A 27,883-nucleotide genomic window follows, 5' to 3' on the forward strand; every position below is an offset into this window, starting at 1 on the left:
CCTCTCTAAAGCCCAGGCTAGGGGCTTCTCCTGTGCATCCTCACAGCACCCATAACATATCTCTCTATATTGTGACTATTGTTTCATTTGTTTTTTCATCTTCCTCAGGTAGACTAAATTTCTGAGGGTAGAGATTGAGCCTTATTCAACTTTCTATTTCTACAGACTCTAATAGTGCACGTTTGGTCATTGCTCCATGGATGTTTATTGAATGGATAAATGAATACTTGGTTATAGATTGGAGGAAGGATCAGCGCTGGTAGAGAAAACACGTTGATAGTGACTCTCTTCAAGATGTAGAGACTAGAATATCAGCTTCCCGCTCTCACACACACGTAGCCCAGGTGTTGCCCCTTCAGTGAAACACCCTGAAGAGATATAGATATGTCCAAGTAGTATGTTTCCATTTGGATAGGAAATAGCTCTTTCCTTCTGAGATATTGTTTTATTTTTGTGGGAAAAGCAAATCAGGGAGTAGATAATGCACCTCACCTGTGCATAATATGACAGTTTGAAAACATTTTTGCTTCAATAGCTATATTTTCTTAAAGTTACCATTTATTAAGAGCTTACCAAGTACCAGCCCTATTAACCTGTCACATGCATTGTTTTCATCTATTCCTTACAGCAATCCTAAGAGTTTAGTGCGGATGAGATTTACAAATTTATAAACATAAAACCTAAGAGGTGAAGAGGTTAGAAACCTGGCCAAAGCCATGTGGCTAGTAATGGCTTCAAAACTGATCTTTCAGCCTCTAGTGCTCACCCTCTTAGTTATGACATGACACCCTTTCTAAGCACAATCAATCCTCTTAATCGCCCAGTGAAATAGGCTGGGCTTGTGCCCCTGTTCCCACTTTACAGGTGCGGACACTGACCTGAGTGGTAACATAACTTGCCCAAAGACACCTGGTTAGTACCATTGGGACAGGATTCCAAATCTCCTAATCCAGGTCTCCTGACTCTTAGTGATCTACTAGATCTACTAGAACTCTTGTCAAATTAATGGACACAATTTTTTTTTAAAGATGAGAAAACTGCAGATGGAGTTTGTTTGGTGACATAGGAAGTTTAAGAATAGCCCCAGCTGCTTTGGTCCTGCAAACCCCCAGGCTGGCTGGGAGGCCCTCTCCCTCAGGCATTCTAAGGAAACAGCTCCCTCTTTAGGCCAACTGGAGGAACGTCAGGGACTCCAGGCACACTGCCCCCAAACTACACTGAGAACCTGTCAGGGTGGTAGAACTCTCCCAGGTATCTCGCGGATGTCTTAAAATGGCTAGGGGCTTCCCTGGTGGCGCAGTGGTTGAGAATCTGCCTGCCAATGCAGGGGACACGGGTTCGAGCCCTGGTCTGGGAAGATCCCACATGCCGCGGAGCAACTAGGCCCGTGAGCCACAATTTACTGAGCCTGCGCGTCTGGAGCCTGTGCACCGCAACAAGAGAGGCCGCGATAGTGAGAGGCCCGCGCACCGCGATGAAGAGTGGCCCCCGCTCGCCCCAACTACAGAAGGCCCTCGCGCAGAGACGAAGACCCCACACAGCCATAAATAAATAAATAAATAAACCCCAAAGTTAAAACAAAAAAAAACAAAAAACTAGCACGGCACATATTTCTTTAAAAAAAAACGGCTAGACTTAGGGTGTTGTTGTGTGTCTGTTAAGAGGCCATATATTATTCAGGACGGTGCAATTGAAAAATGGCTTTGGTGACTAGGATTGAATCACACGTGGATCTCAGCTCTGTGACTTTGTAGTGCCCACCTGTGAGGGAATCCGATTGCCTCTCTTTTTCTCTTTCTCCATCATAATGGAGAATAAGGAGGAGGAGAAGGAGCCAGAGATGGCAGCAGAGACTGCAGAGGGAGGCGGTCAGTGCCAGGCTAAAGGGAAGGGGCAGATCCTGAGCTGCGTCCCCTGGGTGGGTTGACCCATTGCTGACAAGATGGAGAAGGAAAAGAAGTGGCTGGGTGTGGGCCCTCGTGGTGCAGACGCTCTGCTTCATCTAAGGAGAATAGGAATAGGAAAGGAATAGGAAAGGTGAGAGGGTGAAGGGGCAAATATGGCATGACCTGAGGAAATATGAGACCCAAGGAAGAAGGTTGAGATGTCTCTTCCACACTTAACTAATTAATATCATTGGCTGGATGCTCATAAAATCTCTTATTTGGAGGGAGTCTAGAATTACTAAATCCAGCTCCTAATTCAGCTCCTAAATTCTCATCCACTCATCTGACACAAGCAGTCCCCAAATAATTCATATTCTCTTTCTTTTAGGGATAACTTTAGGATGTATGTATTGGGGACTACTTTCCTTCTTGTGTGGAGAGCTGGGAGGTCACACAGTTATAGCCGAAAAACAGAGTCTTACTGTCAGAGAGCCCTCAGTGACACAGCTTGAAGCCCTTGATTGCACCATACAATGAGTTGTACTTCCAAAAATTGGATAAGCAACCAATACCAGCTCCTCTCTTGAGGCCACCTGGATGGCCCTAGGGTGTCCACATGCCCTTCCCATAAGTCTAACACTCAGTGCAATGTGCCCTTTTCGCCACAGGCACAGGGATTCCCAAAGTCGAGAGTGAATTTTTTAGGTTCCACTGTGTAGCCCTGGAAAAATCCTGCTCCTCTCTAGCCTTACTCTTTCCATTTCTGAAATGAGAAGTTTGACAAGATTGGGGGTTCCCAGGAATGCCCTGCAGAATCTCGAGGATCTTGGGGTGAGGTCCCCTCAGTCTGTCTCATGGACAGAGAGGCTTCTCTTACATCTGTGTGTCATATTGGGTGTCCACTAAATATTTTGTTTGAATAAAGAGCCCACAGCTAAAAACATGTTTGAAAACTACTGGACCAGATGATACCGGCTGTATCATCAACAGTATTTGACTCATTCAACAATATTTATTGATCGCTTGATGTGTGCCAGGTACTGTTGTCAAGGAAACAATGGTGCACCAGAAAAAAAACAACAACAACAAAACAGATTTCCTGGGAATTCCCTGGCGGTCCAGTTGTTACGACTTGGCGCTTTCACTGCTGTGCCCTGGGTTCGATCCCTGATCAGGGAACTAAGATCCCACAAGCCACATGGCACAGCCAAAAAACAAAACAAAACAAAAACAGATTTCCTTGTGCAATATAAGCTATAGTTTAAAATCAGGGGCATTTGGCCTTCCACCATAGACTTGATCTTAGACACAGAGACCTCATCCTCATCTTATGGCAACCAGGATGTATACTTTTACACACATTTAACTTCCTGTTTTCTGGTAATCTCACTTCCTCGAGAGAACTTGAAGCTTGATTGTTGAATATATGGTGTCCACAGACTCCCAAAGTTTTAAAGGAACATAATTTTCCTAACCAAGAGTTAGGGCAATTGAGCTGACAAAAGAAGATTTTTAAAAATGATTTATTTATAGGAAAATTCTGAAAGATATAAAAATAGTATCATGTTTTGTGAATCTTACTTGACAGATTCTTTTTTTTAATTTAAAAGAACAATACTTCATGGGAAGAAATCAAAAATTTATAGTAATCATTCAGTTAACATATTATTTGTATGGCCTTTTTCATCATTCATCCACTTGTATGTATTTGAAAAAAAGAAACTAAGATTGAGGGCCTGCTCTGTGACAGGTATTTTTCTGGGCATGTTCATATTCATCTCTTGCCTCACTTAATCACTTAATCTTCAGAGCAATCCTGCAAGAGCTATTTACCAATTTTTAAAGATAACAAAACTGAAGCTTAATATCATTCCAAAGTTCACACAGCCAATAAGAAGTCCACATTTGAAATACACAGCTGTCTAATCCTAAAGCCCATCTGTATTTTTCCTACCACTTGGTGCAGCCTCTCAATATTATTTGTTCACAGTTCTTTACAATCACCTTTGGGTACATCTCTGAGTAATCATTAGGAAAACTAAAGTTATATTTTACCATTTCAAAGGTCACCAGTGAGTTGTCTACCCCTCTATTCAGAAGTGAAGCAACAAGTGTGTACATTTCCTGATTTAGCATTCAGGAATATTGGAATGCCAATATTCTAGGCACCAATATCTTCTGATTTGTAGATAATTTCACCTTGTGTGAATTGGCTACCAAGTTTGCCTTTATATCAAGGACACGACGTCCTTTAACAGTAGGATTTTTATAACGAAGCAGTTAAAGGTTTGCAAAAAGAATTTTTTTTTCCTTTAAGTTATTCCATTCAGGGCTTTTTGCATCCAAATAAACCAAGGATAATTGATGAAGACTAGTAAGTTTTCTGCCCTCAAGGTCTTCATAATTAAAACTATTCATATATAATTTCCTTGAAAAGAGCTGTAAAATTCCAAATCATGGTAATTATTATCAATAACAATTTTCTTAGAGAATTTTTACTTTGTAAAGCAAAAATAGGCTTCTCTCTTTAAAATTCTTATACCAGCATACATACTCATATTTGGCTTCTAATGCCAACATTTTCTATTTTCCATCTGAATATTGCCCCACCCTGCCCTTTTCCCTCTCTAATTTTGTAAATTGGATTGTAAAAACAAATGGTAAAGATGTAGAATAGTCAAAACAATGTTGAAAAAGTACAGACTTGGAGGACTCACATTTCCCAATTTCAAAACCTACTATAAAACTATAGTAATCAAGACAGTGTGGTACTGGCATAGGTATAGACACAGAGGTCAATGGAGTGCAATTGGGAGTCCAGAAAAAAACCCTTACAGTTAGGGTCACATGATTTTTGACAAGAATGCCATGAAAATTCAATGGAGAAAGAATAGTCTTTTCAGCAAATGATGCTGGGATAACCACATGCAAAATAATGAAGTTGGACTCATACCTCACACTTATATAAAAATTAACTCAAAATGGATCATACACCTAAATGTAAGAGCTAAAACTATGAAATTCCTAGAAGAAAACATAAGAGTAAATCTTTGTGACCTTGGATTTAGGTAATGGTTTCTAAAAGCACAAAGGACAAAAATAAATAAATTGCACTGCATTAAAATTCAAACTTTTGTCCTTCAAAAGACACCATCAAGAAAGTGAAAAGACCATCACAGAATGGAAGAAAATATCTACAAATCAAGGAAGTTGATAAGTAACTTATTTCTGGAATATGTAAAAAAGTCTTACAACTCAACAATAAAAAGAAAAATAACCCAATTCAAAAGTGAGCAAAAGATTTGAAGAGAAGTTTTTCCAAAGAAGATAAACAAATGAACAATTAGTACATGAAAGGATGCTTGACATCATTAGCATCAGTGAAATGCAAATCAATGCTACAGTGAGACACCACTCACACTCACTAGGATAGCTAAAATAAAAAAGACAGATAATGAATGTTGGTATGGATATGGAAATTTTAGAATCCTCATACATTGCTGGTGGGATGTAAAATGGTACAACCACTTTGGAAAACAGTTTGCAGTTTCTTCTCAAACTGTGAAAATAGAGTTACCATATGACCCAGCAATTCCACTCCTTGGTATATACCCAAGAGACTTGAAAACAAATGTCCACACAAAAGCCCGTACAAGAACATCCATAGTGGTGTAATTAATGATGGCCGAAAAGTAGAGACAATCCAAATGTCCATAAACTGAGGAATGGATAAACAAAATGTGGTATATCCATATAATAGAATATTATTTGGCAATAAAAATAATAAAGTAATGATACATTACAACTACCTATTATAGGCACAACATGGATGAACCTCAAAAATATTGTAATAAGTGAAAGAAGTCAGTTATAAAAAACCATATATTGTACAATTCCATTTATATGAAACATTGAGAATAGTCAAATCCATAGAAACAGAGAGTATATTAGTGCTTGCCTGGGGCTGGGGGTAGGGAGTAAAAGAGAGTGACTGTTAATGGATATGGGGTTTCTTTTTGGGGTTTGAAATTTGATAGTGATGATGATTGTACAACTTTGTGGATACACTAAAAAAACACCGAATAGTACACTCTAAAAGGATGAATTTCATGGTATGTTAATTTTATCGCAAAAAAAGTGACTTCCACTGAACCATGACATGAATGAGAAACAAACTTTTATTGTCTTTAGCCACTGAGATTTGGAAGTTGTTTGTTTTTTATCACAAAAAAGTGACTTCCACTGAACCATGACATGAATGAGAAACAAACTTATATTGTCTTTAGCCACTGAGATTTGGAAGTTGTTTGTTACAACACTTATCGTGACCTAATCGATACAAGAAGTCTGAAAATTATGACTCAGGATCTCTGAAAATTTTCTTAATAGCCATTCATCATTTTTAACTGATAAAGTTAACCTTAAAGAAGTTGAAATATTATTGCTATCCTTCAAGGATAGCCATTAATCTTGAAGATCTTATATTCAAACATAATCAAATTTGTCTGCAAAGCAGTTACATAAAATAAAAAAAGTTTCAGTGTATCTAGTTGTAGTGTATAAATATGAAGACATTTCAATATTTTATAATATCAACTTCCACATCAACTGGAAGAACTTCAGATGTGTTATACATATAATTGTTTCAAGCTTGTGCCATTGGCATCTGTTCTCACCAATGTTATGCTACAGTTGTTTGATAATTTCCAAAAAATATCCTTAGATAAGACTTATATGGTTTTGCACCTCCAAAATGAGTATTAGTACTGGTATATGACAGTAGCAATAATCTTATCAAGAAGTGTTGTACGACTCATAATAGAAGACAAAAACAAAAACAAAACATTAGTTACTTGTCTAACTAGGCAGGATGTCAAGGTCAAAAACTTTCATATTAACTCCAGTGTTAACTTTTAAAAAAAAACAGCTTCATTTAATATAATTGTATAATTCCATTTATATGAAATATCCACAAGTTCATCCATTATAAATGTACAGTTAAATGATTTTTAGTAAATTTGCAGAGTTGTTCAACCATCTCCATTATCCAGTTTTAGATCATTTCTATCACTCAAAAATGATTCTTAATTTTTGTTTGCCATCAACCTCCATTTTTTCCCCCAGCCCCAGGCAACCACCAATCGATTTTCTGTATTCATAAATTTGTTAGCATAATGTTTGGGGGATTCATCCATTTTATAGTATGTAATAGTAGTTAGTTCCTTTTTATTACTGAGTAGTATTCCATTGTGTGATGAGTTTGTTTATTCACTCATCAGTTGAAGAGCATTTGGATTTTTCCTGTTTTGGGTTATTATGAATAAAGCCACTATAAACATTTGTGTACAGGTTTTGTGTGAACATAAGTTTTCATTTCTTTTGGGTAAACACTTAGGAGTAGGATTGTTGGGTCAAATGGTAAGCGTATGTTTAACTTTATATAAAAACAGCCAAGATGTTTTCCAAATTGGCTGTACCAGAAATGTATAAGTTCCAGTTGTTTTGCATCCTTATCAGCACTTCATATTTTCAGGGATTTTTAAAAAACTAGCTTAATAGGTATGTGATAGTATCTCATTGTGGTTTTAATTTTCATTTCCCTAATAACTAAATATGTGAGCATCTTTTCATTTACTTGTTTATTATATGTGTATTTTCTTTGGTGAAATGTCTACTCAAATCTTCTACTTTTTATTTGGGTTGTTTGTCTTCTTCTATTGAGTTGTAAGATATTTATATATTCTGGGTACAAGTTCCTTGTCAGACATATAATTTGCAGACTTTTTTTCCCCAGTCTGTGGACTGTCTCTTCCATTTTCTTAATGGTGCCTTTTAAAGCACAAAAAAAATTAATTTTGATGAAGTCCAGTTTACCAGTTTTTTCTTTTGTGGATTATGCTTTCGGTTCGTATCTAAAAACTCCGCCTAACTCAAGATCACAAAGATTTTCTCCTATATTTTCTCCTAAAACTTATCATTTAGGTATAGTATCCATTTTGAGTTAATTTTTTTATATGGCATTAAATTAGGGCTTAAATTCATCTTTGTAGATGAGGATATTCAGTTGTCCCAGCACCATTTGTTGAAAAGACTATTCTTTCCTCATTTAATTGCCTTGGTACCTTTGTTTAAAATCAATTCAACATAAATATAAGAAACTGTTTCTGAATTCTCAGTTCTGTTGCATTGATCTATATGCCTATCCTTCTGCCAGTATTCTAGTATTAACTTTTAAGATGTAACTTACTATGATAAAGGCAACTTTTTAATGCTAAGGGTAAGCTATATCTATCATAATTGTGAGGCACAATGTTTTGCTCAATATCTCGAGCTCCTGGAACCATAGTGTCTTTTTTTATCATTCATATGGTAAAAAATTAGGTTTCAGCAAGGTGGAACTTAAGAGGTGCGGTCTAAATATCTGGAGCCATAACTATGTCTTACAGAATGACAGGTGATTTGTAACAAACTGCATTTTTAAAGATATGTTTATAATAAATTTCTTCAGTATAACACTGAAAGCTATAGGGCTGATAGCTAGCTTGTGTTTATCTAATATAAGAAGTATTATCTACTTGAGGACACGGGGAGGGGGAAGGGTAAGCTGGGACGAAGTGAGAGAGTGGCATGGACATATACACACTACCAAATGTAAAATAGATAGCTAGTGGGAAGCAGCCGCATAGCACAGGGAGATCAGCTTGGTGCTTTGTGACTACCTAGAGGGGTGGGATAGGGAGGATGGGAGGGAGATGCAAGAGGGAGGAGATATGGGGATATATGTATATGTATAGCTGATTCACTTTGTTATAAAGCAGAAACTAATACACCATTGTAAAGCAATTATACTCCAATAAGAATTTTTTTAAAAAAGTATTATCAAATTTTCCACTTTGAATGACATTTACATCACCAACACTGTATATTATTGAATCTAAGATGCCATTAATTATAAAATGCACCATTATTTTATGTACACTAAGAAAGAAAAAAATGCTTTCAGTTAAAATATACAATAGCACCAACTGAAAAAGATGCACACTAGTTACACAGATGTAAAATTCTAAATAAATGTGCATCTTAAAACTGATGAAATACAGTGTATTGGGACAAAATGTTACTTTTGAATTGTCACATTTTTTCCAAAAGGGATATTCCTATATCAGGATCGCTTTAAAAGTATATTTTCCCTCCTTTTCTTTGTATACACTTTGACAGTAAAATAAAATTCTATAATGATTTCAGTGATTTTGAATGTATTTCAAATGATATTGAAGTGAAAGTTTGCATTAGATAGCTTTAGACACATAGTGTATCTGCGTATCCATGAATAATTAACATTTCTTCAGCCAGGGTGAATCCCATCTTTTGAATCCATGTGCATACTTATTGGAATGCCCACTGATTTGAATTATTTTGAAACTATTTACCAAACATTGGAACTTCTGGGATAGATCAGTGATTTACAGCAACCCTAGGACGGCATATTTGAATCTGGACAATCCCAGAAAATTCAGGATGTAGACTCCCTATACCATGGACATTAGTCACTGGTGAGACAGCTGAGAAGCCACAAGCTCAGCCCTCTATGGAATGTACATTCCAAAGTGGAAGAATTGCCAGATGTGGATAGATCCCTGTCATTTTCTCCAGGACTGAATTCCTACCATGGGGCTGGAGCTGCACATAGGCAATCTGAGCAGCTGCTTCCACAGGGTCAGCCAAGGGGCATCAAAACTGTCCTCACTCCCCCCAAATCTTTCACTTGCTAGCCTGCCCCCAGTGCCTTAGTGTCATTGCTTTGAGGTGAGGCCCTACCTGCAGAGAGTCTGTGTCTATGGAGGGATGATACCTATTACATATTATTTATTACTGTCCTGGGAGGAAACAGGATCTTGAGGGGAGAAGGTAAGGGTTTGGGGCACCAGGTCCTCTAGGTTTTCTGCTTATAAGAAAGCTGAGACAGGACTCCCCTGGTGGCTCAGTGGTTAAGAATCCGCCTGCCAATGCAGGGGACACATGTTCAAGCCCTGGTCTGGGAAGATCCCGCATGCCGCAGAGCAACTAAGCCCGTGTGCCACAACTATTGAGCCTGCGCTCTAGAGCTTGCGAGCCACAACTACTGAGCCTGCGCGCCTCGAGCCTGTGCTCCACAACAGGAGAAGCCCCCTCAATGAGAGCCCGTGCACCACAACGCAGAGTAGCCCCCGCTCACCGCAACTAGAGAAAGCCCTGTGCAGAGCAACAAAGACCCAACGCAGCCAAAAATAAATAAATAAATAAATCTATTAAAAAAAAAGAAAGCTGAGACAGGCTTAGACCAACTTAAAATGAAAGAGAGGCTACTGAGGGACAGTTATTCTAAGGATCTCTGAACTTAACCAGGAATTTCAAAGCTGTTCAGAGCCTAATACTGCTCTGTGAACACCTCAGGACCACTCTCCTTGTCTGTGTGGCCTCCTTCCCATGCTGAGTTTGATTTTCTCTGCACATCTGCTCCATTCCACTCTCAAGGTAGACTAGCTAATCGTCAATATATTTTCAAGTCCAAATTCTGAATGAGCCAGAGTGCCTTTCCTAGCTAATTACATCAGTCTAGTTGGGTAGAGCCTTTCTTACCTGGCCACAAAATGGGCCACATGATGGGCCATAACCAGCCCACACATGGGCTACTCTTGGGCCAGATGTTGCTCTGGACTGATCAGTAGCCAGCCCGTGGCCACTTCTGGCCCAGAGCTGCTTCCCTTGTAGGGGCTGCCAGTGGGCCAGTTGTAGCTGGAAGTAGATATTGAACAGGTGGGCCCTATGTCCAGAACTGGCACTGGAGAGATCAGGTAGACAGGAGAAGATGCTGACACCCAGGGAGAGTAAGCAGTTGGGAAGGATGGGGAAGGGCACCACAGATAAACCCTGTCTTTGAGATCTGTATATAAAAGGGCTTTGCATCAAAGTGCTCTGAAGACTACAGTTCAAGAGTAAGGTGTTTTTACTAATATGCAATTTTGCCTCTGGATAACCCATAGCAGCTTGTGTCAGACAATAATTTTTCTTATGACAAATGAACAAACACAGTGTCTTAGCCTGGGTTTCCCCAAAAGCAGAGCCTCAGACAAAGGCTTTGATGCAAGTGATTTATTTGTCATATCCTAAGGAGCAGGTGAGGGACGAGGAGAGTGAACAAGGAAAGAAGAGAGTCAATACCAAGATTCTTTTGGAAGTTGGCCCCTGCTAGGAGTGACTGGTGCTTGATCTCTCCAGGGTCTTTTGAGGAACCTTGTAGAATGTGGTCTCAGAACCATCTGCATGAGGGGAGTGAAGGAGGAGCATTTATCCACTGGATCTCATCCCCTATTGGTCAAGGGGGCTCCACAGTTTCATGTAACCCATGCGTGAGTGCAGAGCTGCTTCTACCTGCAGGTCAGAGGGGCGGTGAGAAGTATAACCACAGTGCTCTTTGCTTGCAGCTGCAGGGTGCTGGCCCAAGCCTTCAGGGAACTGGTTTCTGCTTTAGTGCCTGGAGTAAGAGGTGGGGCCACAGAGATTCTGAAATACATGAGAGACCTCCAGCACATCTAGTCACGATCGACTGTATGAGCGATCTGTCTCTTGGGAAAGTACGTTTTTATCTGATCCAGAGTGTTTAATTCCATTTGGCATGCAAAACTCTCACCCATACCAATTTCCTTCATTTCCCCAGGAAGAAAACTCAAAAGTACAAGCCATACTTCAGCTATCTGTTCCTTAGGGAACTTGATCTCTCTCTTAGGAACTGCCCTGCCCCACCACATACACCAAATAACCCATCATCTGGGCTGTCACTGTGTTGCACAATTTCAAAAGATGCCACTCACATCCCATTCCATGGAATTCTTCAGAGCCACAAGGCTATATGCAGTGGCCTTAATATTTCTCCTGGATTTTCCCACTGACCATGGTCAAAGTAGAATCCATGTTCAAATAAAACATCACCACCAGGGGGTAAGACGTCCCAGGATTAGTACTGCATCCCTTAATTGTAGTGCTCTCAACCTTATGAAAATGTGAATATCCCTCAATGGGAAGCAAGTTAATCTGTCATTAGTTATTTTCGCTTTAGTAAAGTGAAGAATCAAGTTCTTGCTGGGAGTGAGGGGAAGGGAATGAATGAGGGCACTGCATATTGGTAAAGGAGGGGTAGAGAATATGTGGCTAGAAGTTTCTAAAGACAAACTCTAGTTACTTCACAGTTTGAGCTGGGACTGACCTTTCTCAGACTGGTTTGAGTCTGATTCACAGTAGCCCGAGCAGTATAATTCCCCAAGACTTCATGTCCTGCAACTTTTAATCACATTGCTTCACCTATGCCTCTGCGGAATCTTCAGAAGCTACATGTCATGAGAATTTCAAAGCTAAGAGTCTTCTCTATGAATACCCCCTGAGACAGCCCTTGAGTGTGATCAGACAGGAAGACAGGAATACTTATGGTGCATCAAAGTATGGGGTCTTAGTTTTCCCCAAGGTGTTTATCATCTAAAACCATACAGCAAAACAGAGATTCAGAGAGAAAACAGTGAACAGTCGTGTACCAAAAGAGTGGTATTGGATCAAATAGGATGTAAGAGCAAGGTTGGAGAAATCAGAAAGATTATCTTAGAACCCAAAGCACTGAAGGGTTGGGAAAACATGGGCCAAATCTGACCTGCTGCCTGTTTTTATGAATAAAGTTTTATTGGCACACAGCCACACCCATTCATTTATATTTTGAGTGGCTGCTTTTATGCTACAGTGACAGAGTTGAGTAGCTATGACAGAGACTGCATGGCTTACAAGGACTGAAATATTTACTTCCAGCCCTTTACAGAGTACGTTTGTCAACTCCTGGATAATCTTACCTCTGTGTGTGCCAATATCCCTGCTTTGTCTCTTTACAAGGCAAAGATTTACCATTGGTTGAGAACCCCACTGAGGTACTACTCCTTGAATTTTCAACTGAGTATCCTGGAACAATAAGTGGAGCGTTCAGACACACACTGCCTCAACCTCCGCATTTGAGGACCTCTTCCTGGGGGTGCAGAACCGTTCATTCCACCAGTCGACAGACCCAGAGCATCAGCTGAGTGCCAGGCACCAAGCTAGGTCCTGGGAACATAAAGATGAATAGAAGGTGCTCAACTCATTGTTCTGTGTCAGGGAGAAGCCACACAAGGCAGTTGCTGCCTGTGGCCTAGTGTTTCATTTCTCACTGTCCTTCTCTTTTCTCTCTTTCATCTCTCTCCCTCTCTTGTTCCCCCCTCTGTCCCCACCCTTTCACCTTGACTCTCTCCTTGCCTGTTTTCCTTTCTTTCGTCCTTTCTCTTGCCCACATCTCAGGCCTGCCAGTGCCACCCAGTGGCTCTGACAAGCATTACTTAGACTTGCTGACAGCCTTCAAGGTCGGGGATGACCACCGGGATGTCAGTGAGAGCCTATAATTAGGGATTCACAGACAACTAGAAGGCTCTAGTAATCCTCCCCTGATTGCTTAAAGCATTAATATTAACTTTTAAAGTCTTTTATACTTCAGCATAAATGAAGGAACCCAAGGTAGGTTTGTTAAGGGGAAAGAGATCAGGAGAACCCTAAATGATTATTGTTAAAGAGGTTTCCACATAGTGCCCTGAGCAGACATTGCATTTGAGTTGTTTCAGGCATGTTATTTAGATGGAATGTGATATGGATGTAATAAAGTGTGCAGTGATGGATTTATGCCTATAACCAGTTTATTGAACCATCTAAATCTTAACAACGTATTAACATGGGACAATAGTATATACTTTCCCCAATCGCTGCAATTAACTGCACTCCCTTCAATTCCATCTCCTGACCTTTAATAATATCTTAGGTGAATCCCAAGGGGTGACGGGAATAGCCTCTCACACGGGTGCTGTCCCTGCAAGGCTGTGTAGCAAGCCCCTCGGATTCTCCCAAGGCTGATGGAGGCCCTTGTTGATTCCCTCACCCCTGCAAGGACTCTGCCTGTGAGGAGTGGACTGCAGGGTGGGGTGGGGTGGGGGGAATGACTGGCATTGATGATGATACGGCTGGTTCTACAGACGTTTAGTAAGTCGGTGGGGGAATGTCTAACTCCCATTTTTGTCCGCTGTCTCTAGAAGGAAGGGTACTGAGTGCCTGCTGTTTGGGACAATTCTGGGACAACAGGAAAAGTCCTGTTTAGTGTCCTGTTGTCTGATGATGGCAGCCCAGCCACTCCTGGCCTGGCACAAATAACTATGTTTCAGGTCCAGGTGAATCTGCATCGGTGTGAGGGAGGCTGGGGCAGCAGCTCACTGAAGTCAGGCTTGGGCCACCTTGCCTCTCCAAGGGTCGCAGCATCTTCTCATGGATACTGGCCATTGTGAAGCAGTGCTTACACTGTGACTATCATTTGCTCACCTGCCAAAATTATTTTTTCTCTTGGAGGAATCTGGGTCTCAGAATTATATCTTAATAGGCCCCCAAACTTGTCCAGGGTCAAATGGAGGTTCTGGCACTAGTCCTTTACATGTGAGAAGGCAGAAGAAGGCTAACCTCCCTTCAAGTAGTTATTTGGAATATGGTGGTATTTGAAAGATTTTCTGTCCTAAACTGTCTCTCCCACTTAGGTGCCCCAGGGTCTAAAATTCTGCCATGAGAAATTCATTCGTTTGAGTAAGCATTGTCCTCTCCTCTATGACTTCTCTTAAAATAGAAATACCCTGGGGGGGGGGTGGGATTCCCCTGTGAAGTCGCTAACCACCTGTGGGTACGGCTTCTGAGTTGAACAGGGAAGCGATGACCAGCTTAGTGTTTCGTAATCTTCTCTGAAACTATTTAATAGCTTGCATTTATTTTAAGTTTAATTCACCAAAGAAGTTATCAATCATGAATACAACATTTTTAATGCTTAAAATCTAGTACTTTAAAAAGATAATAAACGCAGCAAAGTTAGTTGCGGCTTCTGCTTTTCAACCTGGAATCACTGCCAGAAATATTGAGGAGTTCCCAACTTGGTTCAGTACTAATTACCCAGACTCAGGCTCCAAGGGAGAGTCAGGAGATGAGAGCGGGGGAGGTGGAAAAAGAACAAAGGAAGCTTTGCTTTTTTTCTGAAATTGTGGATTTTTCCACTAATAAATGATAAGGGTACCCATCACTTATACCTGACTGCTCCAGGTGGATGACACCTGGCTGTCCACATAATAAATAATGGACACTGTTATTCATCATCCCCATAAACCATCCTGGTACCATGCTTTTTTTTTTTTTTTTTTTTTTTTAATCTTGTAGCTTCGATGTAGACTGTCTTTTCTCTGGTCTCCTCCTCTCTAAATGCTACCCTTTCTTCAAACTCTGCTAAAATTCTACCTCTAGACTTCTCTAGCCACAGAGCCATCCTCCTTCTCCTAAATTCAAAACACTATCTACACAAATCTCTTGGCATGTGTGCGTTTATTACACCATGACTTCCCAAAGCATTGCTTTGCTATTTAAGTTTCAACTCGTGTTAAAAAAAAAAAAAAAAAAAAAAAAAGGAATTTCCTGGTGGTCCAGTGGTTAGGACTTCGCACTTTCACTGCCAAGGGCGTGGGTTCTATCCCTGGTTGGGGAACTAAGATCCTGCAAGCTGCACAGTGTAGCCAAAAAAAAAGTTTCAACTCATGTGATTTAGCCCATGCAGATATATATCTTGTCTGTTTACCTGCATGGGAATTCAGCAGCTTTGGAATCCCCAGAGTGTACCTGACAGTGCTGGGCGTGCGATAGTTGCTCGAGTCTCTATTAAATGAGTCAATTAAAGGCAATGGATAGACCTCTGCATATGTGACCTATAAAATGTCACATATGCATTTTGAGGTTTCTATTCTTTGGCTGCCCCCATAAGAGATATCTTACTTAACAAACTGAAAACATTTGGCAGCTCAAACCTGACACCTTGGTCTCTTTAGAGTAAAGGAAGTAATACAATTGAACATTTCCAAAAATCTCAGCTTAAATGAGGTGCTAATGCCATATGCCATCATGGCTATATTTTTGCTGTCATTATTTTAAGTAGATGATGATGGTGGTTGACAGGGGAAGGTGTCAGTGTAGTCCCTCAGCTGGACTGGAAGGAAGGAACCCTCAAGTTACCCATGAATCGTGGTCTATGACTGGGCCCATCAGGAAAGGCTTCAACCAGGAAAATGAATATCAACCAGAAATATACCATAGCTAGAAAACGGATCACTGGAATTGAACTGTGGTTCAGAATTAGGTTGAACCGTATAAAATTGATGATCTTTAGTCATTTTTAAACTACAAAACAATCTCATCCTAATAGTAACACCCATAAGGTTGACTGCCTAGTTCTCATTTCCTTCCTGGATGTGTCAACACGATGGTTCTAATTCCACTTGGCTTGAAATTTTATTTTCACACGGCAAACCATAACCATTTTAGTAATAATAGAATGTCAACTATGAAGTACCTTAAATTTTACCTTACAAGGTGTCTATCTTTTTAGAAAGTCTGTACTCTTACAAGTGTATGTCTATTTAGAAATCCTTTCTCAGTAAACCCTGCTCTTCGAAACATTTTTGAAACCATACTTTCTCATTGATGAAATGCAAGGCTGTTTTAAATAGAAAAAGCCATTTTTAATAAGCTTCCCAATTCTGCCTTCTCCCAGGATTTAATTTTTTTAATGGAGGAGTTTGCTGTATTCTGTTTTATCTAGTTGATTTTTGTGATATATTATGCTTCTCAAGAGGAATATGGGCCTTCATTCTACCCACTCCCTCTCCCTAGTCACACATACCATTATTACTCTATTTGCCTTTTGTTTCCACTCTCTAACTGAAAATGAAGATAATATTAACTCACCTTTTCTTTGCTGAGTGAGATAACAATCCAACAGCACCAAAGAGTGTAATGTTGGAGCTCACTTTCTGAGAAATTACATCATGGAAGGATTTGTTAGCCCCAGAGCAGATGTTCCTGGCTCTGGTGATTTGTCATCAGGCTCAGAATGAGGAGTTTTGAGTTCTAATCCAAGTTATGACAGTGACTCCTGGAATACTTTTAGGACAATTTATTGAACTTTCAATTCGGCCATTTATTCCCATAATACTTACATGGAAACTCTTATTTACCTACTTTTGTTTCTAGCAGGCTTGGCCTATTTATCAGATTCCTCACAATTTTTGTTGTTTTTCTTTCCAGTGTCTCAAATTCTTCAAGTTATTAATAAACCTGTTTTTGTTTGTCTTTGGCTACAATGAATAAGTTGATTTGAGAGCCTGTGACTACTGGGTGCTTAGTGTCATCTAAGAGGTGCTAACTCCTCTATGCAGTCACTCAGAGGGTGGCCCCATCCAGAGAGTAGGGTGACTCTGGTCTAGTGCCCGATCCAGCTGAAGGACTGATTTGACTTCTGGGTTAGCAGAGTGAGAAGAGTCCAGAATGTTACCTTCAGTCAGTGAATGAAGTCTGCTGCATCACTGGGTACATAATATGTTTGTGTGTCTCCCCTTGGGCCCAAAGTGCTGGGCGTGGTAGTCATTACAGACCCTGGTCCTTACTCTCAAGAAATTCACTTGAGTAGTTGAGGCAAAGCAACATATATGAGAAATTTAGAGAAAAATTAATTGCTAGATGACATAGCCCTGTCTATATGTTCAAAAGCCACATTGTAATTATTCTTTTATTTCTTAATCTACGAAACTTTCCTTATATGATCATGATGTGGTAAAGTAGAATAATGAGTGAAGGCACTGAGAATCTAATTTTTAGGACTGGTTTCATCAGGAACCAGCTATAAGTTCTTAGGAGAAAATCTTCGTGACATTAGACACAGTTCTTAAATGCAGCATCAAAAGCACAGTTCATAAAAGAAAAAATCACAAATTGAACTTCATCAAAATCAAAAGCTTCTGCTCTACAAAAGACACTTAACAAAATGAAAACACAAGCCACAGACTGGAAGAAATATTTGTGAAGCACATATCTGATAAAGGCCTTGTATATAGAATATAGAAAGAACTCTTATGACTCATTAAGAAAACAACCCACTTTTTAAAAATGGGCAAAAAAACTGAACAGATATTTTCCCACCATCTCTTCTTTCTTTACTAAACAAGATATACATATGGCAAGTAAGCACACGAAAAGGTGCTCAACATCCTTAGCCATTAGGAAAGTGGAAATTAAAACCATAATGAGATACTACTACACACCTATTAGAATGGCTAAAGTTAAAAATATCTGACAATACCAAGTGTTGACAAAGATGCAGAGCAACTGGAACTCTCACACATTGTTGGTGGGAATGCAGAATGATACAGCCAATTTGGAAAACATTTTGGCAGTTTTTTATAAAGATAAACATACTCTTACCATTTGACCCAATTATCCCCTTCCTAGGCATTTACTTAAGAGAAATGGAAAGTTATGTTCACATAAAAACCTGAATACAAATGTTTAAGTGACTTTGTTCATAATCACCAAAAATTGGAAACAATCAAATATCCTTCAATGGGTGAATGGATAAACAAGCTCTGGGGCACCTACTCAGTGGAATACTTACTACTCAGTAACAAAAGGGAACTATTGTTACATGCAACCACAAAGATGAATCTCAAATGTACTATGCTAAGTGATAGAAATCAGATGTAAAAGGCTACATATTGTATGATTTCATTTATATAAAGGTTAAACTTAAAAAGGAAGGAAGGAAGGAAAGGAAGGAAGGGAGGGAGGGAGGGAGGAAGGGAGGAAGGAAGGGAGGAAAGACTATAGGATTGAAAAGAGATCAATGAGTATCAGGGGCCAGGCATGAGCAGAGGGCTTGACTACAAATGAGCATCAGAAAACATTTTTGGGTAATGGACCTAGTCTGTAACTTGACTGTGGTAGTTCTTATGTAACTATATGTTCATCAAAACTCATAGAACTATAACATCAAAATGTGTGAATATTATCATATGTAAATTACTTCTCAGTTTTAAAAAAGGGAAAAATGCAATCTCTCTGCCTCAGTTACACATTTATCAAATGGAATGATGCAGCTTCTTCTGCTGATAATGATGATGATGATACATCAAGCACAGGGTTTTGGATACCTTTTGTAAATGAGAACATGTCTGAGTGCTTTGAAATGCATGAAGTGCTATACAACTGCCAAATATTATTACTAGATTTTTCTGTTTTGCTTTTGTATTCAGCTACCCTGCTAAACTCTTTTGTTATTTATGAAAGTTTGTACATTGATTCTTTCAGCTTTTTGCAATAAACTATCAATATAAATAATGACAATCTCTTCCTTTGCAGTCTTATATCTTATTTCATAGCTTCTTTTCTTATTTTCTTATATTGGTAAAGACTGCCAAGTCAATGTTGAATAGTAGTTGTGGTAGTAGACATTCTTGTTTTATTCTTAAACTAAATAAGGATGTATATAAAATTTCAGAATTAAATATGATTTTGGATGGATTTAGTAGATATCCTTTCTCAAATGAAGGAAGTTTCTTTTTCTTTTTTTTTTTTAAGTAGCAGGCTTAATGTCACATTTATTTATTTATTTATTTATTTATTTATTTATTTATTTATTTATGGCTGCGTTGGGTCTTTGTTGCTGCGTGCAGGCTTTCTCTAGTTGCGGCAAGTGGGGGCTACTCTTCGTTGCAGTGCGTGAGCTTCTCATTGCGGTGGCTTCTCTTGTTGTGGAGCACGGGCTCTAGGCGCACAGGCTTCAGTAGTTGTAGCATGCGGGCTCAGTAGTTGTGGCTTGCAGGCTCTAGAGCGCAGGCTCAGTAGTTGTGGCACACAGGCTTAGTTGCTCTGCGGTATGTGGGATCTTCCCGGACCAGGGCTCGAATCTGTGTCCCCTGCATTGGCGGGCAGATTCTTAACCACTGCGCCACCAGGGAAGTCCTAAAGGAAGTTTGTTTTTATTCCTATTTCCCAAGAGTTATTTCTTTTTTGTTAATAATGAATAGCAGATTTTTTTTGGCTGAATGTTTTTTTCTGAATCTATTGAAATCATATCATTTTATCTTTTAACCAAAAATATTTATTTTCAATCAAACTTCAGAGCTGACCTTTTATATTCTTGTATTCCTTCTCTAATCAATCTGTAATCTCCTAAGGGGCACGGACTTTGTCTTTTTGTCACTGTATTTCTATCACTTATCCCAGGTCTGATTTAAACAAAATATTTATCCCTAAAACTTAACTCTTATCTGAAGGCTCGGAACATCTCTTCTCCCCTAATACTTTTAAATCCTTAGTTTCAAGATTAGTTTCAGCCTGTTTAGTCATCTATATCTCTATCAAAGTTTTGGCTTCATTCTTTTTGCTCCAAACCTATTCTTAGAGATAGATTTTTTAATAAAGTCAATGTGAGTACAAATACTCTCCCCTAAGACCTGCTGCTATTTTATATTTTAATATCTCTCTTTCCTTATCAAGAGTAGGTTGTCGGTTGCGCCTAGGAGCTTCAAAGTCTGTTCTTCAGTCATCAGGATGTGAGCAGAAGAAAGACACTGGTAACGCCTGGAGATTTGTAGCAGGAAGTTTCCATTTGTAACATGAGTGGCAGCCGGTTATAGGGCACGTAGCCAACCTCAGGCTTGCTTTTGTTGGTCTCTTGAGAATCCTGCTCTTAGGGGAGACTGGGGAGATGGTATCAAGTAATGCGTAAGAGCATGGACTTTGGACAGAAGTAGCCCTAAGTTCGAGTCTTGGCTCTGACAATTAGTAATTGGGTGACCATGGATAAGTCACTTAACCTCTCTATTTTTGTTTTCCTCATCTCTAAAATAGGTGTAGAAGTAGGAGGTTTTGAGTGCCTGACACACAACAGACTCTCAAAAATGTTGCCTATTATTTCAATAGCAGTTGCCAAGGCATAATCTGATGTGATAAAATAGGTTTCTCTGTGAGAGGGCACTTAGAGGTTTTTTCAAAATTTTGTTTTGTTTTAGATTTCTATCATGAAAGGAAAAAATGTAATTTTTTAAATGCAGTTATAAAGATGCAGAACAAAGAGAGTCATGACTCATGTTTCACAATTTACATAGCTTATTTATTGTTTTATGTTCTGTGATACTTCAGACAGTTATATACTCTCCCCCCCTCCCACCCTTTTAGGATGCCAGGATATGACACCAGGAGAATAGGGAAGAAAAGTTTTTGGTGGGGACGCATGATGTGTTGTAGGAAGAAGGCATATGCTTTTCTGACATTAATGTTCCGTCACTTACATTGCGTAAAGCAATCCCAAATACTGACTGATACCAGGAAACAGTTTTTTCCATTATCGTTGTTCTAGCCCTAAAGTCTATGAGACCTCTTTATAATGTTATGAGCCCTTCTCAGCCTGGCCTGTTGTCAGGCACTGGATTTTAAACCTCGGTTAATTCTCGGTTGTAGTGGCTTCCAAATCTCTCCAGTTCCTGAAGTCATAGCCTGAACTTCCCCACTTCTCTAGGAATAAATTTTCTTCGACATTGGTTCTCCTATATCATTCTTCTGATCAAAGGCTACCGTTAAACAACTACCCGGTAGAATAGGAATCGTTTACCAGACTCCCCTGCCTCCATCCCTTTGACTCCGACCCACCTCCCTGAACTCCAGTCACCTCACCTCCCCATGGCTTGCCCTCTCTTCCAGCCAGGACCATCCATGTGCCATTTTCACTTGTGTAGCTTTAACTTCCTATCTCCTTGCCTCCATGAGGGTGATTTCTCTATCTTGCTGTTCTCCCTTCCTCCTTTTCTGGAGTCATGAGATATAGAAAATTTTTAGTCTTTTGGCATCTTTGAAAGAGATCTGTTATTAGGTTTATTTGTGTTTGTTTAGAAGAAGTACTTTCATACACTGTAGTTGGAATAAGATTATAAGAGAAAGCTCAAATGAAAGGAGAAAGATAGTTGCTAAATTGCATTTAAAGAGGCAGAGTCCTGTTAACTGGATTTCTGTCTAGCTCCATGATCGCTGGATATGTGAGTTTGGAGTTTTTGCTGAGATAGTTGGTGATGTTTGGAAAAGTTCAGACCTGACTGCTCTGGGGTTTCACTCAAAGCTTCCTACAGGCATAGTAATGGACCACTAGATGCTGCAGGGGTTTCCCCCTCACTGAGGCACTCTTGGGGGGTTGGGGCAAGAAGACAAAAACAAGACAAACAAGCAAGCAAATTCTGGCCCAGGTAAAATTGGGATCCGGATGCCATTTCCCCTGAGAGCTCTCTGCTTACCCTTTCTGTGCTGCTTTCTGCTCCGAAGTGCATCTTCCTCTCCTATCTTCTGCAATTCCTGATTTCAGAAAAATGACTTATTAGCCATTTATACCTTTGTGAGAATCAACGTTATCTTCCTTAACACTTCCACTGTATTTTTGCACTTTAAGACCTATCTCCAACCACGAAAGGACAGTCCTTGTCCTTGTGAAGGAAATTTTAGACATCAGTAAGAATTTGGGGAAAATTCAGAAAGAAAGGGAAAAGGGATATTTCCTGGTACTCCTGAGGTTAAAATATACGGGGAAAATAGCCACTTTATCTCCACCTTCTCTTTCTGGTTTTGTTACTTACCCTTTCGAGTCAGGCCCCAGCAAGGGTCCTGCTGCCCCGTGTCACTCGTGCCAATAGAAGGAGACCAAGTTCTGTTCAGAAGCAAAGGAAAGTTTTATTCTTTGATCAAAGATGGAGAGGCGCGAGCAGGTGTTCTAGAGTCCACGCCCTCCCCACAGGCTGTGGGCGGGGCTGCTGTATAGGGGTCTCGTCAGCAGGGAGGGGGCGGAGTTCTTGCCGTGGGCACAGGCGGGCTGCGCACGGCACTGCAGCCTTAAGCGCGGGGCACAGCGGTCTCTGCACACGGCCCACCGCCGCCGCCATCTTGAATGGAGTTCCCGGCGCAGCGCTTCTCCACACGCCGGCCCACGGAGCTGAGGGGTCAGCACGGCCGCGCTAGTAACTCCGGTCTGAAGCGCCAGGGGCAAGGCTTCTGCAACGCAGCACCCTATAGGCAAGTGAAACTAGACAAGGCACAAAAGAGGTTAGACATTCTCTTACCACGTGGATTCCATCTTATTCCCCACTCCGCACCCTTCCACCCCTCACGCCCTCACCCCGCTCCGGGCACCCCAGTGGGCTTTGCCAGTGACACGTTAATATGCCCCACGCGCGGGCCTGAAGGAGTCTGTGTACCATATGACTTCCTTAAAACACTTCCACTACCCCTGCCGGTACAATAGATGATTGGACCACAGATGAAACTAATGAAGCCAAATGAAACTAATTCAAAAGCAAGGCTAGGCCACACAGATTCTTTCCGAGGGGATTTGGCAAGGACGTGTGAAGCGACTGAGACATTTAGCCGTGGGAACAGTGGAAAGACCATGTAGGTCAGGGCTGAAGCCGGAGGTTGGGGCGTGAAAGCCACAGAGAAAGATGAAGGTATGGGGACGCAGAAACCCTGAGCCAGGAGAAGAGGCTGCAGTCCATCGATCCTTATCATCCGCTTGTTCTCTATTTGTGCATTTGCTTACTTGCTAAAATTTATTTGTAACCCCCAAATCAGTACTTGCGGTGCTTTTGCAGTCATTTGCAGACATGAGCAAAATGGTGAAAAATTTGAGTCATCCAACGCCGCATTCCCAGCTGAGGTCGAACAAGGAGGTACTCTGCCTTCTTGTTTCAGCTCTCGTGCTATAAACAAGTGTCCTTTCCACGGTTTCTTTAGTACCACGTTTTTCACATTTTTATACTTTTTGTTGGTGACTTCACTGTTAAAAATGACCCCCAAGTGTAGTGTAGTCGTAAAGTGCTGTCTAGCGTTCCTAAGCTCAAGAAGGCTGTGACGCTCTTTCCAGAGAAAATACATGTATTAGATAAGCTTCCTTCAGGTTGTAGTGCTGTTGGTTGTGAGTTCAGTGTTAATGAATCAACAATAAGGTGCCTTAAAACAGAAATACACATAAAGCAAGGTTATGGATTGATCGGTTGGCAAAAGTGTTGCGACCAGAGGCTTGCAGGAACCTAATCCTGTATTTCCCCTAGGAATAATGGTTCTCTATTTGCTACTTCGATGTTTGTGTCAATTTTAGAGAATGTAACTGCTGTGAGCAATGAGAATCAAGTATGTTGAGGGGTAAAGAATGAAGCAAGCACAGAGGAAAGCAGGTGAGGGATTGTGCTGCTCCAGAGAGACAAGAGAAGCTACCTTCTCTCTGGTGGCTCCCAGTTTCAAGCTCAGTTCCATTGAGGACTGGCTGAAATTTTTTCAGTGGCATCTCAATATCTTTACAACTTTTCTATAAGCTTGGTTGAGTTTCCTCTCCTTGCAACCAACAAAGTTTTGGCTGAAACTCATACTCCATACATTACCTCTCCTGAGGAGGCAACTTTGGAAAGATGTAGTGGTCTCGCCCTTTGAGGACTGGTCCACGGCCACTGTGAAGTCCATGCTGCTGAGGTTGCACTGGTGTGCTCCTGAGACATGTGCTGCATCAGAAAATTCACCACCTCACCTCAGGAAGGTCTGTCTTCTAACTAAATGTTCAACGCCACTCGAAAAGAGAGTTTAAGAACTTGAACTTTTAAAGAAACCAAACTTTGGTGTCAGTGTGAATTGTCAATGACAGATACTTTGCAGCAACTTGCTTTGGTTTCTAATTTGAAGGATGCCAGTTTTAGGATGGTCAATTTTTTTTTTTTTTTTTTGCTGGGAGACAAACACATTTTTGAAAACAAGTTCCAGTCTGAACACCCCTTGAGGAAGGGACTGTTTATTTGACAAAGCAGTGTGTGTCCCCACATGGGAAATTATAGAGAGAGAGAAGCACCAGACCATGCAGAAAAAAAAGTTTTAAGATTCTCTAGGTGAAGGAACAGGCTCTTCCCCGCATACTTGGTTTGATGACCGTGGAAAGTACACATTCAGTGGTGTCTGAGCGCCAAGCAGGCCCCATCGTTCTTTCCTAGCCCTCTGTGGTCTGTGACGACTCCACCCCACTAACCAGAATCTCTCACTCCCCAAATGCATGGTCTCCATTCCAATCAACTGTTTATCCCACTAACATACCAAACTTTTACTCTGCCGTGCAATCTCTCATGTCTGTCTTATCTGCTTCTGAGCTCTCAGAATCTTCCCTTCAAAGCCAATCCAGTTACTCCTCCCCAAGGAACTATCATCGGTCCCATGAACTTCCTTTTCTTTGAGTTGCTCCTCCATCCCTGCTCTCTGAACCCATCTGGTACTTGAAGACAGCCTTCTCTTATAGCCTACAGCGTTTCCTAATGAGGCTGACTCTAACAATAATGAAAGTTTCAGTCAACTCAAGAATCGTATCAGTACAAAGGGGTAATAATAATTCAAGGCCACCTACGGTCCATAATTTTCCGAAAGCATGGTTGATTTGAAGTCAACCTCACTTCTTGGGGACCCTGAGCACATTAGCCCTTGCTAATTTCTGTGGTTGTCCCAGCACATGGAATAAGTTAGTTTAGCTCATATGGGTAAATTTTTCATTCCCAAAGAGTTATTTTGTTAGTGCCAACTTGAAAATAATGCTATACTGTCTTTGGGAAAGACTTTTCCCAAGTAATGTTAAGTCTCTTATTGCCAGCTCATTCAGTCTCATAAAAGCTTTCTGAGGTAGGGATCACCCGTCTTTTTTAAGGCAAAGAAACTGAGGCCTAACAGGAATAGTTTATATATAGAGAGAGTTGGGGCTAAAAGCAGACCGTCTAGGTCTAGGTCTAGGTGTAGCAAGAGAAACCGGGGAAGCCTCACTCCCACAATAGGGCCACCATGAACAGTTGGGCAGATTGCATACTGCATAACTTCAGAGTTTATGAGGATGACGCCTTGTGGAGTTGACCTCTTTGGCCAGATGTGGTGGCCCTGCTTAGTCTAGGACCTAGCCTGAGGTGAAGTGCAAGCTGGTGCTGTGTACTAAGGAAGAGACTGAGGGTGCTTCATCTTAGTCCTCTTCTTGGACAGCCAATCCAGATGGCTTGCACTCTCTTTTATTCTTATTTGGGTCATTGGAAGGGGAGAGTTTGTCAGGCCTATCTTCTCAGTCTCCTCTTAACAGGGTTCTCATTTCTCCAGAAGCACCGAGCCAAAATTTCTTAAAGGGTCAGATTTGCAGATACATTTGATTACTATGAAGCCAGAGACAAAGAGGCCACATCCTTAAAAGATCTGGGGCCAAGATCTATGCATTATGGACTTAACTCCTGACACATTTGGCACAAGTTGAAAAATGAAAGAAAAAAATGCCCACTGTCTCAAGAGGTCTTAGGAACATACAAGGCAAAACGTTTTAGTTGTAGACAAGAAAATGCTGGCGAGTCAGAAAGGGATGAGCTGGTCAGGAAATATCCACTTCCTGTGGATACTCCCAAGTCCTCCCACTCTGGCCAACTCCATTGCAGATGATATAGCCAACAAAACACTGTGCCAAAACGGCACTATTGGCTCAGTTGGCTCCAGTCAGCTGCACCATTGACCCTACTTGCCCATGCAGGACCTTCTAGGTTTCTTCCTGAGGCAGGGGATGGTCAAACAAACCAACAGGAAAGATTTGTATCAGAAATGTGGCATTCTGGAAGCAAGGGTTGGCATTTATAAGCTGCAGCTGAAGATAAATTTCTGGACTCTTTCAGGTACAAACAAGGAATTCAGGTTGACTTTACTTTGTAGAATGGCTTAAAAGAAATGGTTTTTATTTAATTATGGGAGTTTTTTAATACCATGGTATAAGAATTCTGTGATTTACCTGCGCTCAGATGAAAGCCTACTCTTGAAGTTTGCTGCATTAAATGGGAATTAGTATGCTAAGTCCATTAACCACTGTTTTCAAAGGAAATCAGACTTGTCTCTTAAATTAAAAAAAAAAAAAAAAAATTGCAGCGAGTCATGCTGAGATGCCTTGTCTTTAGTGAAAAGGGAAGTATGTTTTCTCTGACCAGCCCACACAAAATCGGATATTTAATATGATTACTGAGAAGATGGAAAAGGTTTTCAGGAAAGACTCCTGTTGCTCAGCTCCTAGCAGCCTGTAAAGGAGTAAGTAGGAAGTCGAAGGGACCAGCCAGCCCATTAAAATGAGGCCTAGAAATGGGATCTTTGATTCTGCACAGCAGTCCTGTGAAAGCAGAAGGTACAAATGATGGGTTAGGCTGGCAAGAGAGTCCAAACCAACCAACTAAGCAACCAACTTATTTTTAAGCACATACTGTTTACATGAGGGTACACAAATGCAGGGTCACTGTCCTCAGAAAGTAGTTGTATTTTGGACATTTGGCTAACCAGGAAAACAGGAAACACTACAGGCATTTACAACAGGGAATTGGTTACAGGTGTTGGAGGAGCTGAGACACCGGCAGAGGATAGTGCTAGCAGGAAGCCTCTACCAGCCCCCAGGCTGGAGGGAGTAAGGCAGCCTTTCCAGAGGTCCATGGGCAAGGGTTAGGAGGCACAAGTGGAACCAAGGTGGGTCTGTCTTGGGGCTGGAGCTGTGGAGGAGATGCAGCTGTTGCCAGAGAATGAGTTTGAGGCAGAGAATGAGGGAGAGAAACACCCTAACTTACCCTTGTTCCCCCTGCCAATACCTCACCAGTGCCTACCATCAACTGCACCCAGGCAGAAGCCAACTAACATACGGGCCTGCGAAAGATAACCTGCAGGGGTCAGTCCCCCTGAGAAGCATAGAAGGGCAGGGGAAGGGCAAGGAATGGATTGGGGGGCAAACAAGCCTCTCCTGGAGCATGCTTGGATCATTTTTTACCTTCAACCACAATGAGTTCACCTCGTCCTGGGCCAGACCATGACAAATCAGTTGCAAACACAAGTGCTGGCTGGAATGGGCTCTGGGGTCAACCACTACCTCATCCTCTCACCAGGTACTTAGCCCCATTTGGGGCTATCCCAAGACCCTTTTCAGGAGGCTCCTTAATTCTTAAGTAACTAGAAGTAACTATAACACACATAGCCTGACATACATACTGTCTCTT

At 40.9% G+C, this 27,883-nt stretch overlaps 1 protein-coding gene across 3 annotated transcripts in view; it reads left to right on the forward strand.

The window, feature by feature from the left end:
* LOC309635807 (uncharacterized protein) overlaps positions 1–27,883 on the forward strand; it is a 447,043-nt gene that overhangs the window by 186,924 nt on the left and 232,236 nt on the right. The window contains exon 1 of one of the 3 annotated variants that reach the window (XM_082407526.1): positions 1,629–27,772. The exons of the other annotated variants lie outside the window; for them this stretch is intronic. Coding sequence (XP_082263652.1) covers positions 27,669–27,772 — 104 coding nt within the window. The 5' untranslated portion in view covers positions 1,629–27,668. Of the gene's footprint in view, positions 1–1,628; positions 27,773–27,883 lie in introns of those variants that run through there. 3 annotated transcript variants of the gene reach the window in all.

The sequence above is a fragment of the Balaenoptera borealis genome, assembly GCF_965194805.1.
Source record: "Balaenoptera borealis genome assembly, chromosome: 10".
Classification (NCBI taxonomy): domain Eukaryota; kingdom Metazoa; phylum Chordata; class Mammalia; order Artiodactyla; family Balaenopteridae; genus Balaenoptera; species Balaenoptera borealis.